Raw genomic sequence first — 19,123 nt, 5'->3', positions numbered from 1 at the left:
ATGTCCCACAATACTTGACCTTCTCAGATTTTTAAGCAGGATTTGACAAATTTACCCCTTATAAATACTTTTTGTGGTCTCCATGTAAAAGTTTGTAGTGGAACAAAGAAAGTAATCATTACTTTTTTTTTTGAATTGGCAAAATATTATTAACCAACGAGCCCATGCAAGGCGCACTAATAAGCTCGGGAGGAGAAAAAAACAAAGAAGGGGAAATCGGTTGCCGTATATATCGTGGCTCGAGCAAAAACCCCTTTAAAAACCACCCCAAAACGGACAACAACACAAGAGAAATGACGCAAAAATATACAAGATAAAGTGAAAGTTTAAAAATAATAACAAGGGCAATTCAGTAAAAATCACATTCTCTTTCTTTCATCTTTACACTTTTCTTAATCTGTGTGAAATGGTCAAGTAGATCAATTATTGAGGGACGGAGGAAGTACTAGATAAGTTATTTGAGGTTAAGTGATACGAAAGAAGCTTAAAGGACATAAGTGGCACGAAAAAAATTAAAGTATCAACTTGTTATAATTAAATAACTTAAAAGACTTATGGTGTAATTTAGTCTTTGTTTTTCAATTTTCCTTCGATTAGCAAGGTTTTTTTTTTAAGGACATTTGGTTAGCAAGGCGTGGACTTGTATTTGTTGGGCACCAAATAGCAATAGAAAAATTTAAGCATTGTATTTTTTTTATTGGTATTTTAACGGTGGTATATAGGGTGAGTAATATGTCTCACATCAAATGGAAAGGTGAATGTCAAAAATTATATAAGTTAGAGGACCCATTAACCTAACTAATTATGGCAAAAATTATATAAGTTAGAGATCATCACTTTGGTCACCTATATGATTGTTCAAGACCCGAAGTGATGATCTCCCTGAACTCATTCATGACCTAACAATGGTATAGGTTCGACAATGGTTCGACCGACTCTTGTGTCGAAAGTCTTCATGACTAAGGGTTTTAAGCGACATGTCCCGTTGAATGCGGCAATGACAGTGCAAATTGACGTTGATGAAAAAACTTCTGTTAGAGGGGACATACCCATGTGAATAGATGGACTCACACTTGAGGGAGAGATTAGTGAGAGGACCATAAACCTAATGCCTTAAGGTTTTGGGTAAAAGTGTGATGTCTCTTTCACTTGTACTATTGTCAAGACCCGATGTGATGATCCCCCATGACCCCTCGTGACCTAACAATGGTATCAGAGTCGAGGTTCGACCAACTCCTTGTGTTGAAAGTCTTCCTGAGCAAGGGTATTCAGGTGACATCTTCCATTGAGTGCGGCAACGACGGTACATGTATAAGTGGATGAAAAAGCTTTCATTTGAGGGGACATGCGTCGTATCCATTAAGAATGAATGGACTCACACTCGAGGAGGAAATTAGTGAGAAAACTCATAAACCTAATGCCTTAAGTGTGGTGTCTATGTCACTTGTATGATTGTTCGAGGCCTGATGTGATGGTCCCTCAGACCCCCTTATGACCTAACACTTAATCCCATAGATTGTATGCAATGTTCCTAAGATTATCATTGTAAGGGTTCGAGTACCCTCTCCCTTTGTACTCCTTGTAATATTAAAAAAAAAAATTTAATATTAAAACTTGAATGAAGGATATTTCACGGGAAAGGATCTAAACCCTTTTTCAAGACACTTGAATGTTTGTTAGCATGACCTTTTTTATTTTCAGGAGCAGGGACAGATGCACTTGAGGACTATGTGGGGCTAAAGCCCCACATGCAATTTTCCCATATTATTTTTTTATAAATAAATAAAATACATGTTAAAAATAAGATCTTTTGAATGTTTTGTTACTTGTCAATGATACCAGAAAACTATTACAAAAAATGAGGAATGAGAAGAACTTATATCTAAAGTTATTAAAATTAGCAATAAGCATGATATATTGATTTGCCTGATATGGATGCACCGTATGCGCAAAGGAAAAAATCTAGATAACATTCTTCAACTTCTAGTGTTTCTAGCTTGCAACATTATAAGAATGATTATTTGTTTAGTGTTTTAGATTTGCAGTTGTAAGAGCTCAATGCTAGGTTTGGTGAAGAAAATGTTGAACTTTTACGATGTGTTTCATGTTTGAGTCCCGCAAAGTCATTTGCAACTTTTGATGTCAACAAATCATTGATTATGACTGAGTTTTATCCAAATAATTTATAGATGTGCCGAAAGTGGCGTCACGTTATCAACTTAAGAATTATGGTATAAATGTTCAATCTGACCCAAAATTTGCTAAGTTGAAAGAACTTTCAGATCTTTGTGCAAAACTTGTGGAAACAAATAAGTGGGTGATCGGTGGCTAAATGACCGTTTTGTAACTTATATAGAAAGAGATGTTCTTTTAACAATTAGTAATGATGTCATTTTAGCTCATTTTCAACAAATGGATATAAGGCACTGTAAGTAAGTTTTGCCCTTTTTAATATACTCCATCCGTTTCAAAATGAGTGTCACTTTAGCCTAAAAAATTTGTTTCAAAATGAATGTCGCTTTACATTTCCAATACAACTTTAATTTTTTTTCCAACTTTACCCTCTCAAACTTTTTTCTCACACAATTTTCAATGCAACTTTAAGTTTGTCTTTATCTAATAAAGTAAGGACTGTTTAGTAAAAGCGTTGTATCCAATGATTATTTCATTCTATTTCTTAATCTGTGTGTCAAAGCCTAAAGCGACACTCATTTTGAAACGGAGGGAGTAGTTTGCATTATTGTTTTTTCCGAAATTTTATCCCCACATATACCAAATGTCTAGATCCGCCCCTGTTCAAGAGTGTTATTTGAACAACCAATTTTTATGTGAAAGAATTTGAGTATTAGACACAAAAATCAAAATAATAAAGAGAGAGAAAATAAAAATACAACGTAACTATGAGAAAGAAAATTGTAATAAAAATTGTCACAGAATAATTGTTCAAATATCACTTCTTCTTTTTTTCGTGTGAGTGGTAAAAATGGGAGAAAATTGTTTATAAAAATCATGGAACTCTCTGACTTTTGAAAAAAAAATCGAGACTCAAAAGGACAACCACGGACCACCTATTGCAATTTGCGGATCCATTCTTGGGTGGGGCAGCCCTTGATTGGATTGTCGACCAACAAGATCATCCTTAGACCAATCGTTATAGGAAAAAAAGAAATACGTAAAACTTACAGTAAAAGTACAAAAAAAAAAAAACAAAAATTTAAAATATCAAGGTCAAAACGGATCCCAAATTTTGATTTTTTTTAAAATACTCTTATTTGCTAGAAAATCACCCTTTAAAATAAAAAGTCATGTTAACCAATGTTTTTAGAGCAGTGGATAAAAAATTAAATATACTCCCTTCGATCACATAATCAATGTTTTTTTTCTTCATATTCATTGAATAATTAATGTATTTGAACTATAATATAATTCAAATATATCAGTTATTCAATAAATGTGAAAAATAAATATATGTTTATAAATGTGACGGAGGGAGTAGTAGTATTCCATTCGATCCTTAAAACCAAAAAAACATCAAAACCAATGCATTGATTAATTAATGTAATTTTTTGAATATATTTACAAATATACCCTCATAAATAATTGTGAAACAGTAAATACACCCACCAATATTCAAAAGACAAATATTAAATGGGATAAAAAAGTCTTTTAAGCAATAACTACACCTTAAAAGTTGTGACATTTTCTTATAAATAGGACCAAAAAAAGTTTTGAAAATTTTCTTGACCGGAGGAAGTATTGCATTGGAAGTTATGCTGTCAATTCCTCAAAAATCAAAAAATTATCGTTTTCAATTAATTTTTTTTTGTCTTCCTTAACCAATGCACCTGAGACACTCGTTGACATTTTTCTAAAATAAATAAACTAGAAATTCAGAGTTCGAATACCAACAACTTGATTCTATTTTGTGTACTTACTTTTATTTAAGAAAAATATTATTCCCTTCATCCCAAAATAATTTACTTAGTTGAGTGCTTCACACATATCAATGTACAATTTTGATATTTAATATATTTAAGGGTTAATTAAGTTTTTAGTCCCAATAAATATTCACAGTTTTGTTTTTAGTCCCTACAAAATAAAATCACACTTTTTAGTCTATGTGACATTTTAACGGAACATATGGTCACATTTTAACGGAACAAGATCAAAATTTTTTTGTGTTGTTTTTAATTTTTTGTGTTTCAGTTATTGTTGAACATAGGCTTTGGGTGTCATCAGATGTGACGGTGGTTCGGTTTCATAAACCCGAAAGGGTCTTGTGTTCTGGTTCTATTACCCAGAAGGGTTGTTGGATTATTAACCCGAAAGGGTCTGTTACTAACGTATTGGACTCATCCCTCGATCTGAGTTCTTACGCGTCTACGCTCGAAAGAGCATTCATGCTTGCTGCTGTGTCCAGGGAGCTGTTGGCACTTGGATTTTGCACCGTGTTGGCGGTCAATCCATTCGCTGAATATAAATCCTAACTGTTCTATGCAAATGTTCACTTCTCACATTTTTTTGTAACTTGGTTTCGCACCCGTACGCGGGTTCGCTGGGTTGCGTCCGTGATTTGTGATTTTTGTTAGGATAGTTTAGGATTGATCCACTTGATCTGTTGTAAAGCAAACAATGTATTCCCGTTTTGGGTTTATCTGGGTCAGGTCTAATGTCCCCCCAGTCTCTGTATCTTTTTGCTTTTTATTTAATATATTTTTCTTTTGCCTAAAAAAAAAAAAAACACGCAAGTTTAAGAGATTATAAGAATCATTTCTAAATGAGTTTTTAGGCAAGTTTAAAATATTATAAGAATCTTTCACACAAAAATTTATAGTTTTAACAAAATATGAATTTTTAAATGTCAAAAACTTACAAATTCATATTTAATTCATCATTTGTTAAAAGATTCTAAACTTTTACAAGAGATATTCCTATAATTCATCATTTGTAGCACTAAACATGACAACAGAATTTTTTTTAAAATTTTGCATGATACACATAAATTGACTTAAAAACAGAGGTAAAAAATGTTGATTGAAAACATTTAAAGAATCATTATTGTTTAAATGAATTAAAAACAAAATATGATATATTTATAGAGACCGAAAACTTATTTAAACCCATCATTTTTCATGCAGTGTAAATTGCCTTCCAAATGTAGGACTTTAAAAATCAAAATCAAGTTCTTTATCTAGAGAGTTATGTCAACAATTCTTCCAACACCGTGTTGATTAAGAATGATTTTTTACTGATAATAAAATTTCGTAATTATTTAGTATTAGAAAAACATTTTTTCCCGTTTATTAATGTGATTTAATTGAAAAGAAAACGATGAACCCTTGGCATAGGATTTGAGTTTATTAGGGATTAGAATGTCTTTTATTCTCTTGATTTTAATTATGAATATAAGTTTTTTTTTTAAAAAGAATACTAGATACATTTATTTTTCAAAATATAATGATAATTTTTTATGTATTTCCTGATTTGACAATAATTTATATTGTTGTTTGACTTAAAACATTGACTAAAGAATAGTTTATGAATATATATATTATAAATAAATTGCATTATTCTTCTTAATATATAGGTGAAAATGACAAACGATGTTTATTAATATGGATAAGAAATAGATGTAGTGCAGTTCAAACAACTATATTACTCAAGGATAAACTTTTTTTTAGATAGAGATTTTTTTTTGTGTTACCTCCGGTTTTTAGGAGAAAGAACTCAAACGATTCGAAGTTTGGTTAAGAGGTAACTAAAGATTGGATAAAAAATTATTTCACCAAAAATCAAATTTTTAACAATTCATTCTTTGTGGAGCTTATTAACTAGTTGAGATTAATCGATTGGTTGTAAATAAAGAACTTTGCTTCCAGTACTAAAGGTATTATTATTAGGAAAATGCTAAACAATGTATTTAGGGCATTGTTTAAGCATTCAAGAGTAATAACTTTTACATTGAAAATTGCGTAGTTATGACTTTTATATGTGTTTGACTTGAATTTTCAAGACAAAATTTCTTTTTGTGGGTTCCTTAAACAATGTCTTTGGGGCACTTATTAGCAAACCTCTTATTAGTATTATTTTTTGAACAACCCAAAATAGAATTATAACATTACCACGAGTGATGCAACTCGCACAAGGCGTGCAAAGAGTAACATCACCAAGAATTTTACAATGTCAAGTCACTGGTGTCAAAAGAAGAAACACCGCAAAATAACTGAAGTAATAACAAATTAACACCCATACAAGCTAAGGGGTGCCGCTACCAATCATGGTAGCTAAAAACAAATATGTGCATATTAGACTTTAGCCAAAGGAAAGAGAGCCTTTTAACCTTGTCCGCCATGCTATATGTGAATCCAAAGTCTTGTTATTAAAAACTCTATTATTCATTTCCTTCCAAATAACCCAAACAGAAGCTAGCCAGATTATCCTAAGGAAGGTGTGAGAAGAACGCGGTAACCCCGCAAGGTGCCCGAACTGATTATTATTATTATTATTATTATTATTATTATTATTATTATTATTATTATTATTATTATTATTATTATTATTATTATTATTATTGTATTATTACATAGATATCATTTTCATAAAAAAAAAAAACAGAGCTATCCTTGACTTGAGGATTAATTAATGTCATAATCATGTCTTTTTTTTTTTTTTTTGAACATTACATGTCTTATTCTAAGAGAAATAAAGAAGTGATGTAGTGCTGAACCTGAACGGGTAATGGACTTTTAAAGAGAAGACCAATAATATGGATATACTTTTTAAAGGAAAAAAAATAATAAAAATGTCACATAAGTGATAAGTCATAAGTTATTTATTATATTTTAGCAATGAAAACTATTCAATAGAGAATACTTCAGTATTATTTTTGTTAACAAACATATGGCACGCAAATGTGAGTGAACATATATTATTATATAGTAATTGTCATACCCCAATTTTTGACCTAAGGTCCCACTGACACGCGTCACCTGACCCTGATCAGTCCCAGACATTTCAGTGAAAATTTCGGCAGAGAGGTATTTTAAAATACCTCATATTTTTGTTCCGAGTCGGGCCAACTTCCCTTCCATTTTTTTTTTTAATTATTATTTCCATCTTTTAATTTGTTTTCTTTATTTTTTTTATTTAATTAATTAATTTTAGTTTTAGTTTTTAAAAAAAAAATGGTCATTATTTCTTTTAATTCTTTTGTTATTTTTCTTTTTAGATAAATCCAGGTTTTATTTTCTAATTCTTTTGTTATAAATCCAAATTTGATTTTCTTTTTATTTATTTACTAAACTAGGAGACAAAATCAAAATTAGGTATGTATTTATCCTTTACTTATTTCTATTTTTTTATATATTGTATATATTTTTGAGTATTAAGTCTAGAAAACAGTCCAAGTTCCCAACGACAGCTATCACACGCATGCCATTCCAATCCAGTTTAGCTCATACTGATCTGCAGCAACGACATTTGCTTGTTCCCTTCTCCAAGCCACCAATTCTCTGCACTTCTCCAACAAACCTTGGCCAAAATCCTAACACTATAAATAGAACCTGCAAAACACACATTCGGGGAGGCCAATTTTAACGCACAAATTCGGGGAGCCGAAATTTCAACACAACCAACACACAATCTTCTAATTAGAACCTGCAAACAAAATTTCGTCCAAACTCAAATCAAGCAGCTTTTGAATTAACGTGCATCAAGCAAAGACTTTTGATCCGTACACCATTACCAATCCAATAACCATCATCAACATGTCAACATCGGAACCTTAACCGAATCCCGAACACAACATTCTCAAATCACATCTGCATAACAATACCTGTCAACAACCAAATCCATCACTAAACCGATCGCAACAACACGTTCACAATTCCCACACAATCAACACTGACGGCAACACAAAACAATTGAAACCCACACATCCAAGGCGCACAAAAACATCACAAAGGAACCTGCAAGACCAACACGACAACAACGGCCTTCAGCACGCATCAACACATCACAGATCGATCCAAACGACCCAAAATCAACACGTATTCAACAAACCACCTTATCTGAACCAATCGATCCAGAATCCAACTACAACAGCAAAACAACGAATCGAACCTGATACACACACGGACAGTGACGCACGTACAGAAGGGGTAGAAGTTTGACAACTCCAAATTCAGTCGAAAGCGAATCAAAGTTTGAACCGAGCGAAGCGAACACGGCGAAGGTCCGATCCGTCGTACAACCCAGCAAGCACGCGTCGAACAATCAGTCACATCAAAAGGTAGCTTCTTTCTTGTATAAAATTAGATTTGTGTTTGTTTGATTCAGCTTTTGAAACTTTTGATAGTTGAAGTAGGGGTAGGAAGAATCAATTGAATCGTAAAACAAAAAAACAAAAAAAGGAGAAGAAAAGAAATTGTAAGTAAAGAACATAGGAAGGAATAGATGGGAGAGAGACGAGAGGATAGCAGAGAAGAAGAGAGAGAAGGCCTTTGCAAAAAATGAATAAAAATCTGCCAAAACCCTCTTTATATGCTACCCATGACCCAAACCCATTTCAGTAACAAAACCGACCCGGCCTCTACCCGAACCGGTCCTCTGACTGGTTCCCCTAAGCCCAATACGTTTAACACCTTTTGAAGCCCATTTTCACATTTTGATTACTGCACACCCCTACCTTCACGTTTGGACCCCTGCCTTATTCATTTGTTTCTAACATGCGTCTTTAATTTTTAGCATCATACTTCTCATGCATTATTTTTTTTTTTAGTCTAGGTCTATCATTCGGCATTTATTTATTTTTTGTTCGTTTATAGATTTTAGAATAATATTAGGCTCAAATGTAAATAATTCATGCATCTTTATCGCTCTTGCAACTTTTTTATCATGTCTCTTGCGTCTTATTATTTTCATACTTATTAGATTAGGTTGCATATTCATCGTTCATTTATCCATTGCACGCTTGTTTATTTGTTATGTCATTTATTTTTATCATATAGAATTTAGTTTGTACATTAGGTTTGAATGTAAATAATTCATGCATTTTTAGTCTAGCTCATCATGCATTTTAATTTATTTTTTATGTCATTACATGACATTAGAATGTAAATATAGGCTTAATGTAATTTATTTATTTTCTCGCAGACCATAGAATGTATTAATAGGTTTTTTGTAATAGTTTAGGAACATGTGTGCGTGCGTGTGTGTATGCCTTTTCTTATTATGCTTCTAGGTTAGGTTAAAGGTCCTCGTGGTGGTCCAACGCCACCATAAGGTGCCTACGCTTTTATTTTTCTGCTCCGTTAGTTTAATTTCATTCCAATCATTTGAAAACAACAAAAACATGCAAATAGTTCAAAAATCACAAAAATATTTTCATAAACAAACCTTGATCTTAAATCAAGTGACGTCTTTTTTTTATTTTATTTTCTTAATCAAATATCAATCAACTTAACTTTATTTTGAGTCCATTTTCTTTAATATAAAAAATACAAACAAATTCATTTTGCCATTTGGCTTTTCCATTTTAAAACCTTTTTCAAAAACCAATAAAAAACACTCAACCAATCAAACGTCAGTTTTTTAACCCCGAACTACGAGGTTTTGATCCCTCACGGGTACGTAGGCAGAGGACTTTGTCCTTCCAAATCAATAAAATGTAGATAATTAGGTCCTCCTTTTTTTAATCACTTAAAATTCTTTTTTCAAAATAAGCAAGTTATAGCACATTATTTAAATAAAACTAAAAGGTTCCCGTAGAGTACTACGGACATAAAGGGTGCTAACACCTTCCCTTTATGTAACCAACCCCCGGACCCCCAATTTAAATAAATTTTTTCAAAGTCGTGAAATAAAAGTGAGTCAATAAGCTAATCAAATAGCCTTGATCTCCAAAAATGACGCGACAGAAATGGCGACTTCACTGGGGATATCCCCTAAGAGGGTTGAGCCTAACTTGGTTTTACCTAAATTTTTGTGCTATAACTTGCTTAAAAAAATCAAAAAATAAAAGATGGAAATACGTGTATATATGTTCTCTCCTTCTTCTTTCTTCTTTCTTTAAACGTGAGTGGTGAGATAAGTCCTAACCCGGACTTGAGAGAAATATAAGATAGGACAGGGTATAATCATAGTGTCATACCAAGAGCATTCTTGGACCATGTGCACATGTGATAACCCTACTCGGTGGAGGCCTCGCGGAAGGTAGTACTCTTGTTGTCATGAGCATTCATGTCGACGTTATTACTTTCAATGTGAGTGTCCGTCGAAGCCGTGGACCTTAGTAACCCTTAACCCATCTTGGCCTTTTTAGGACGTAGTGCGGTGGCTAAACCAAGAGCATTCTTGACTTTAGTTGACACGCGATACTACACTCAAACTAGACTTCCTTGTGGATGATATTGGACTAGGAGCATTCCTATACACCGATATATTTATAAGGGTAGTTGTAATTTGGGAACTTGGTAGAACCCGTGATACAGGTACATTTGAAACCATAGTCCTTACCAAATGGCGTTGTTATCCCTAAGCTCCAACATTGTATATCCTGAACCTTATCATGTTCTTTAGCATATTCATGCATACATGCATATCTTCATAAAAACTTTTTCGCATCAAAATATCGAAGGACTTAGATAAGTCGTCTTGTAACCTTGTAAAGAGGAACACCAAGAAATACATTTTCAAAAGTCTTAACTAGACTTTAGCTTTGTGAGGGACTTTTTCCTTAACTTTGCTTTTACTTTTAAAAAGGAAACTGCTCGTAATATCTTCAATTATCAAATGAAACAATGTTCCTTATGATGTTTACAATTACTTTGACAAGTCCTTCAAAAAAAAATTGTGTCTATTTTTGCATAAAGCATCATGCATCATTCTGCATTTCATAGTCTCAATTCTGAGTCTCACAAAATTTTTCTCTTCCATAAAAGGTCAACCCACCTCAAAAGTGTCATGGCGTCCTCGTCCGAAACCAACTCGCATGTACAACACTCGAGCAATCATAAAGAGAAGATGGATTTTCTCGAGCAAGAAAATCAATTGCTCCGGGAGGAAATTGCAGCCATGCAGACCAAGATGGACGAAATGACTGAATTGATGAAGACACTGACGGTTGCTCAAGTACGTCCTCCTGCTCCGCCTATCAGGACTCAAGCCGAAACTGTTTCTATTGGCCCTGAATGGATGTTTTGTGCCGATACTCCGGAGTACTCTGCTCCACAACGTTCCGTGCCCTGGTTCCCGCCTCTTACTGCTGGCGAAATACTCCGTCCCATTGCTTGTGAAGCTCAGATGCCTACCCATCAATATGTAGCTCATGTTCCTCCACCTCCTATGAGAGCTCCTCCAGTCACTATGACCTATTCAGCACCTGTGATGCATACCATTCCACAAGAAGAAGAGCCCATCTACCATTCAGGGGATATGGAAGCCTATGATAGAGTGAATGACTTGCAGCAAAAATATGATGAAATTCAGCGAGATGTGAGAGCCCTCCACAGGAAGAAAGTATTTGGGAAGACTGCTTATGATCTTTGTTTGGTGCCAAATGTTCAAATACCCCACAAGTTCAAGGTACCAGACTTCGAGAAGTATAAGGGAAAATCCTGTCCTGAGGAACATCTAACAATGTATGTGAGAAGAATGTCTGCCTATTCCAAGGATGATTCAGTCCTTATCTATTTCTTCCATGAAAGTTTGGCTAGTCCTGCCTCAAAATGGTACATGAATCTAGATAAAACAAATATCCAAACTTTTCAAGATCTGTGTGATGCTTTTGTGGAGCAATACAGTTACAATGTGGATATGGCCCCAGATCGAAGTGATCTACAAGCTATGACTCAGGGAGACAAAGAAACGTTCAAAGAGTATGCCCAGCGGTGGAGGGATACTGCTGCCCAAGTCAGCCCGCGCATAGAAGAGAAGGAGATGACCAAGCTCTTTTTTAAAACTCTCAGTCAGTTCTATTACGTGAATATGGTCGGAAGTACCCCCAGGGACTTTGCTGAGATGGTTGCTACGGGTGTACGACTAGAAGAAGGAGTCCGAGAAGGACGATTGATCAATGAAAGTGTCCCCGCTAGTAGTTCGAAAAAGAAAGAGCAGGAGGTTAGTATGGTGAAAGGGCGGCCTCAGCAAAAATATTCGGCCTATCAACATGTGGCCGCTATTACACCCGTTCCCAATGCCGATCAACAACCGTATCAACATCAACAACCTCGACAACATGCTCCAAGGACACGATTTGATCCGATTCCCATGAGGTATGCTGAGTTGCTCCCATCTTTGCTCGAAGGGAATTATGTCCAGACCAGGCCGCCTCCTCCGATGCCTAGAAAATTGCCAGCAGGTTTTAGAGCCGATCTCTCATGTGACTTCCATCAAGGGGCACCGGGTCACGATGTTGAGCGTTGTTATGCCTTGAGGAATGCAGTTCAAGATTTAGTCGAAGCCAAGGTCCTATCCTTCACAGACTTGAATCAAAATGTGCAAAGCTAATATGATACTGAACCACGGGACCTCATTCTGAAGTGGTGGTGCATAGTTTTAGTGACGTATGGAGTGATTTGCCGCTTTCAGTGTCGTTGTGTTTGTTCCTTCAGCTATTTCCTTTGTTCAAATAATGTGGTGTTTATTGATTTTCGTTTTTCAAAAAATATCCTTTCGTTCTGCCCGAGACGACTGTGAACTTGTGTAGGGCTTTTGCTTTAAGTATTTTCATCATTAATAAAAAGGTCGTTTTGATCCCGACTTTGTTTTTATTTTGTGCTTTGTTCTGGAAAAATGGTAATACAAAAAACCAAAAAATATAATCATTCTCAAATATCTGCATAATCATAACTTACACTTGTCAAAATCAATAATCAAATCATGCATTAATAAACCCGTTGAACATGTTAACCATGTACTCTCTTCCAACTTTGAGTTCCCTGTGTCCGAAGCTGAAGAAGGAAAATGAAGAGATTCCCGACGAGATCTCTCACATATTGGGGCATCTTAGCCATTGAAGCTGCAAACAAAATATCAAGGAGATTGTCCAGAAGATGACATTCAATTACAAAGACTGGCTCGACGTGCTACCATTCGCTTTGCTCAAATATCGTACTTCAGTACACATTTCAACAGGGGCAGCCCCCCCTCCTTCCCCAATATGCAACATGGAGGTCGTGTTTTCCGTGAAGGTCGAAGTCCCGTCAATAGGAGTTCTGCTAAAGTCCAAGCTTGATCGAATTTAAACACATGACGACCTTGTGCAAACATATCAAACGAGGTTTGAAACAAACTTCTAACAAAAAGGTTCGTCCCCATGAATTTCAAGAAGGAGATTTCATGCCTAAAAAGGTACTACTTTCCAACCAGACTCCAGGGGCAAGTGGCGCCTAACTATGAAGGCTCGTGTGCAATGACTTTTACAACTATGGATGGTGACAAAACTCACATGTCCTATGAATGTCGGTGCAGTCAAGAAATACTCTGTCAAAAATAGAAGCTCGATAAGTCGCAAACCAGAAAATGCGGCTTAGGCAAAAATGAGCGTCTCGGTGGACTGAAAACCCGAAAGGGCGGTCCAGGCAAAAATTAGAGACAAAAAAAATATATATATAATGATTATCCTGATAGATTGAAAACCCCAAAAGGGCGATCTATGCAAAAGTTAAGGATAAAAAGACAAAGTAACTGCATCAATCAACACAGTCCTCTTGGGGCATCCAGTCGTCAAAAGAACCTCCGATTTGAAGCATCTGCAGATCAAAGACTCGGAACTGGGGCATTCAAAGTTGTCAGGGAGTATAACGGTTATTGTGTTCAATGTACCTTCCATATATTTACCATTTTCCAAATTTTTCAAAGATCCGTGGGGCCACGCCATTGGTAGGCCACCACTCAATTCATCAAATTTGAGCCTGTGCCATTTGTTTGGAATTCTCATTTATTCTATTTGCAAAATTTCTTCTATTTTTGATGGCAATACTTGAAGCAAAAAAAAATTTCAAAATACAAAACTTTTTTTTTTACATCTTTTGAACAACAAACACACTCTCTTTGAACTTGTGAGTAGTTGAAGCGTACGTCAGCATCCGCCTCGAGAACGGTTACATTCTGAAAAGAGAAACATGGCTAAGTACTATGGAGAGGACCTCTGCTTCGGGCAAGATGCTTTCACAGTCATCACAGTCATAAAAAAAAAAAAAAAACAAACAAAAAATACAAAAATAAAAGCTCGCTAAGTTGAAAACCCGAAAGGGCGGCTTAGGCAATAGAGAGCGTCCCGGTGGATTGAAAACCCGAAAGGGCGATCCAGGCAAAAATTAGGGGCACAAAAAAGGAATATACTCCCGGTGGACTGAAAACCTGAGAGGACAGTCCAGGCAAAAGTTAGGGATTTCAAAAAATATAAAAAAAAAAAAAAAAACATGACTGTTGACGTGTACTAGTGGAAAGACACTCTACGCCAATTTACAAATGGCGACTTCTTCCAGGCTGTTGGTTAAACAATGGGCTTTCTCCCCAAGATTCATCGGTGGCTATTCATCAATTGCAACCTTGTGCCGGGTTTTACACCGTCAACGACTTGATTTGTTCACAATAACATCATCTCCAAGGAAGTTTGCCGAGTGTTTGTATTGCGATGTCAGTCCAACTCCCATCATACCTGTCTTGTCTTGTTTCATCAAGTCATCTGTCATATACAGTCGTACAAGTTACATCCATACATTCATACATCCATTTATACAATCGTACATTCATACAGTAATAGTTTCACACATTCATACACTCATGCCTACACAACATATACACAACGTCAATTCATACATGATTGCATTAGTCACCAAAATCTTGTTTCGGTTGTGTCTCTTCAGTTCGATCTTCACTTATCATTGCGTCAATCAGCAAGTTTCTACACATAAACATCTGACATTTACCTTATCATCATCAAAAGTGTCATCCCCAGTGTGTCTGGTCAAGAGATGTCACTCGTCAGTTTCAAGTGGCAAGTCCTAAACAACGGACAGCTTGAGTCTATTTTTATCCAGTGTCAAGTGGCAAGTCCTAAACAACGGACAGCTTGAGTCTATTTTTACCTTGTTTCAAGTGGCAAGTCCTAAACAACGGACAGCTTGAGTCTATTTTTATCCAGTGTCAAGTGGCAAGTCCTAAACAACGGACAGCTTGAGTCTATTTTTATCATGTTTCAAGTGGCAAGTCCTAAACAACGGACAGCTTGAGTCTATTTTTATCCAGTGTCAAGTGGCAAGTCCTAAACAACGGACAGCTTGAGTCTATTTTTATCATGTTTCAAGTGGCAAGTCCTAAACAACGGACAGCTTGAGTCTACATTTTATCTTGTTTCAAGTGGCAAGTCCTAAACAACGGACAGCTTGAGTCTACATTCAATCAATTTCAAGTGGCGAGTCCTAAACAACGGACAGCTTGAGTCTATCTTTATCTTGTTTCAAGTGGCGAGTCCTAAACAACGGACAACTTGAGTCTACATTTTATCTTGTGTCAAGTGGCAAGTCCTAAACAACGGACAGCTTGAGTCTACACGTTATCTTGTTTCAAGTGGCAAGTCCTAAACAACGGACAGCTTAAGTCTACACGTTATCTTGTTTCAAGTGGCAAGTCCTAAACAACGGACAGCTTGAGTCTACACTTTATCTTGTTTCAAGTGGCAAGTCCTAAACAACGGACAGCTTGAGTCTACACTTTATCTTGTTTCAAGTGGCGAGTCCTAAACAACGGACAGCTTGAGTCCACCTTTATCTTGTTTCAAGTGGCAAGTCCTAAACAACGGACAGCTTGAGTTGTTTTTATCTTGTTTCAAGCTGCCGGTCCTAAACAACGGACCGCTTGAGTTTACCTTTCGTCATGTTTCAGTTTGGAATCACATCTTATTTTCAAAAGTGTCATCCCCAGCGTTAGCTGTTCAAGAGATGTCGCTAACGGTGTTGTCTTCATTAAGCTATCATCCCAAACCAATACGGTAGTAGACAATTTTTCCCCAGTGAAACTACATTCCCCAGCGGTGTTGGATCCCATTCTTCAACGAATTTGGGCATCCCGTCGTCTCAGTCAAGTCAACTTTGTCGTCCTGCATTCATACAAGCATTTCACGAGCATTCATAGCATCTTAGGTCCAAAATTGGTGTACTTTGTATTTAAGTCTCTTCGTTCCGACCGATTCAAAGATTCCATCTTCAAATCTCCGGACGAAGAAACTTAAATAGGGGCATCTGTCATACCCCAATTTTTGACCTAAGGTCCCACTGACACGCGTCACCTGACCCTGATCAGTCCCAGACATTTCAGTGAAAATTTCGGCAGAGAGGTATTTTAAAATACCTCATATTTTTGTTCCGAGTCGGGCCAACTTCCCTTCCATTTTTTTTTTTAATTATTATTTCCATCTTTTAATTTGTTTTCTTTATTTTTTTTATTTAATTAATTAATTTTAGTTTTAGTTTTTAAAAAAAAAATGGTCATTATTTCTTTTAATTCTTTTGTTATTTTTCTTTTTAGATAAATCCAGGTTTTATTTTCTAATTCTTTTGTTATAAATCCAAATTTGATTTTCTTTTTATTTATTTACTAAACTAGGAGACAAAATCAAAATTAGGTATGTATTTATCCTTTACTTATTTCTATTTTTTTATATATTGTATATATTTTTGAGTATTAAGTCTAGAAAACAGTCCAAGTTCCCAACGACAGCTATCACACGCATGCCATTCCAATCCAGTTTAGCTCATACTGATCTGCAGCAACGACATTTGCTTGTTCCCTTCTCCAAGCCACCAATTCTCTGCACTTCTCCAACAAACCTTGGCCAAAATCCTAACACTATAAATAGAACCTGCAAAACACACATTCGGGGAGGCCAATTTTAACGCACAAATTCGGGGAGCCGAAATTTCAACACAACCAACACACAATCTTCTAATTAGAACCTGCAAACAAAATTTCGTCCAAACTCAAATCAAGCAGCTTTTGAATTAACGTGCATCAAGCAAAGACTTTTGATCCGTACACCATTACCAATCCAATAACCATCATCAACATGTCAACATCGGAACCTTAACCGAATCCCGAACACAACATTCTCAAATCACATCTGCATAACAATACCTGTCAACAACCAAATCCATCACTAAACCGATCGCAACAACACGTTCACAATTCCCACACAATCAACACTGACGGCAACACAAAACAATTGAAACCCACACATCCAAGGCGCACAAAAACATCACAAAGGAACCTGCAAGACCAACACGACAACAACGGCCTTCAGCACGCATCAACACATCACAGATCGATCCAAACGACCCAAAATCAACACGTATTCAACAAACCACCTTATCTGAACCAATCGATCCAGAATCCAACTACAACAGCAAAACAACGAATCGAACCTGATACACACACGGACAGTGACGCACGTACAGAAGGGGTAGAAGTTTGACAACTCCAAATTCAGTCGAAAGCGAATCAAAGTTTGAACCGAGCGAAGCGAACACGGCGAAGGTCCGATCCGTCGTACAACCCAGCAAGCACGCGTCGAACAATCAGTCACATCAAAAGGTAGCTTCTTTCTTGTATAAAATTAGATTTGTGTTTGTTTGATTCAGCTTTTGAAACTTTTGATAGTTGAAGTAGGGGTAGGAAGAATCAATTGAATCGTAAAACAAAAAAACAAAAAAAGGAGAAGAAAAGAAATTGTAAGTAAAGAACATAGGAAGGAATAGATGGGAGAGAGACGAGAGGATAGCAGAGAAGAAGAGAGAGAAGGCCTTTGCAAAAAATGAATAAAAATCTGCCAAAACCCTCTTTATATGCTACCCATGACCCAAACCCATTTCAGTAACAAAACCGACCCGGCCTCTACCCGAACCGGTCCTCTGACTGGTTCCCCTAAGCCCAATACGTTTAACACCTTTTGAAGCCCATTTTCACATTTTGATTACTGCACACCCCTACCTTCACGTTTGGACCCCTGCCTTATTCATTTGTTTCTAACATGCGTCTTTAATTTTTAGCATCATACTTCTCATGCATTATTTTTTTTTTTAGTCTAGGTCTATCATTCGGCATTTATTTATTTTTTGTTCGTTTATAGATTTTAGAATAATATTAGGCTCAAATGTAAATAATTCATGCATCTTTATCGCTCTTGCAACTTTTTTATCATGTCTCTTGCGTCTTATTATTTTCATACTTATTAGATTAGGTTGCATATTCATCGTTCATTTATCCATTGCACGCTTGTTTATTTGTTATGTCATTTATTTTTATCATATAGAATTTAGTTTGTACATTAGGTTTGAATGTAAATAATTCATGCATTTTTAGTCTAGCTCATCATGCATTTTAATTTATTTTTTATGTCATTACATGACATTAGAATGTAAATATAGGCTTAATGTAATTTATTTATTTTCTCGCAGACCATAGAATGTATTAATAGGTTTTTTGTAATAGTTTAGGAACATGTGTGCGTGCGTGTGTGTATGCCTTTCCTTATTATGCTTCTAGGTTAGGTTAAAGGTCCTCGTGGTGGTCCAACGCCACCATAAGGTGCCTACGCTTTTATTTTTCTGCTCCGTTAGTTTAATTTCATTCCAATCATTTGAAAACAACAAAAACATGCAAATAGTTCAAAAATCACAAAAATATTTTCATAAACAAACCTTGATCTTAAATCAAGTGACGTCTTTTTTTTATTTTATTTTCTTAATCAAATATCAATCAACTTAACTTTATTTTGAGTCCATTTTCTTTAATATAAAAAATACAAACAAATTCATTTTGCCATTTGGCTTTTCCATTTTAAAACCTTTTTCAAAAACCAATAAAAAACACTCAACCAATCAAACGTCAGTTTTTTAACCCCGAACTACGAGGTTTTGATCCCTCACGGGTACGTAGGCAGAGGACTTTGTCCTTCCAAATCAATAAAATGTAGATAATTAGGTCCTCCTTTTTTTAATCACTTAAAATTCTTTTTTCAAAATAAGCAAGTTATAGCACATTATTTAAATAAAACTAAAAGGTTCCCGTAGAGTACTACGGACATAAAGGGTGCTAACACCTTCCCTTTATGTAACCAACCCCC

At 35.5% G+C, this 19,123-nt stretch overlaps 1 protein-coding gene, 2 long non-coding RNA genes and 1 pseudogene across 3 annotated transcripts; 2 read left to right on the top strand and 2 right to left on the bottom strand.

Annotated features, from left to right (window-relative positions):
- The first annotated feature begins 1,206 nt into the window (after positions 1 to 1,206).
- Positions 1,207 to 4,487, top strand: LOC146903112 (uncharacterized; annotated as a pseudogene).
- A 2,570-nt stretch (positions 4,488 to 7,057) lies between these two features.
- LOC146903111 (uncharacterized) lies at positions 7,058 to 8,203 on the bottom strand. Its single transcript, XR_015023077.1, has 3 exons — positions 8,065 to 8,203; positions 7,657 to 7,967; positions 7,058 to 7,562 (listed from the first exon to the last, which is right to left on the bottom strand). It is a non-coding gene; the product is annotated as an uncharacterized LOC146903111 (long non-coding RNA).
- On the top strand, positions 7,580 to 12,756 carry LOC146903110 (uncharacterized). Its single transcript, XM_085736215.1, has 2 exons — positions 7,580 to 8,290; positions 10,941 to 12,756. The coding sequence occupies exon 2, from the start codon at positions 10,963 to 10,965 to the stop codon at positions 12,505 to 12,507; it is 1,545 nt and encodes a 514-aa protein (XP_085592341.1). The 5' UTR covers positions 7,580 to 8,290; positions 10,941 to 10,962; the 3' UTR covers positions 12,508 to 12,756.
- A 3,603-nt stretch (positions 12,757 to 16,359) lies between these two features.
- On the bottom strand, positions 16,360 to 17,814 carry LOC146903109 (uncharacterized). Its single transcript, XR_015023078.1, has 3 exons — positions 17,367 to 17,814; positions 16,959 to 17,269; positions 16,360 to 16,864 (listed from the first exon to the last, which is right to left on the bottom strand). It is a non-coding gene; the product is annotated as an uncharacterized LOC146903109 (long non-coding RNA).
- Between the last annotated feature and the right edge of the window lie 1,309 nt (positions 17,815 to 19,123).

Source organism: Medicago sativa, chromosome 8 (genome assembly GCF_051527215.1).
Source record: "Medicago sativa cultivar Bolivia chromosome 8, Bolivia_mono, whole genome shotgun sequence".
Taxonomy (NCBI): Eukaryota; Viridiplantae; Streptophyta; class Magnoliopsida; order Fabales; family Fabaceae; genus Medicago; species Medicago sativa.
The sequence above is the reverse complement of the archived record's forward strand: the minus strand, read 5'-3'. Positions and strand labels throughout refer to the sequence as shown.

Coding starts and splice junctions, on each gene's coding strand:
- LOC146903110 (XM_085736215.1), top strand. CDS start 10,963: ATGGCGTCCTCGTCCGAAACCAACTCGCATGTACAACACTCGAGCAAT.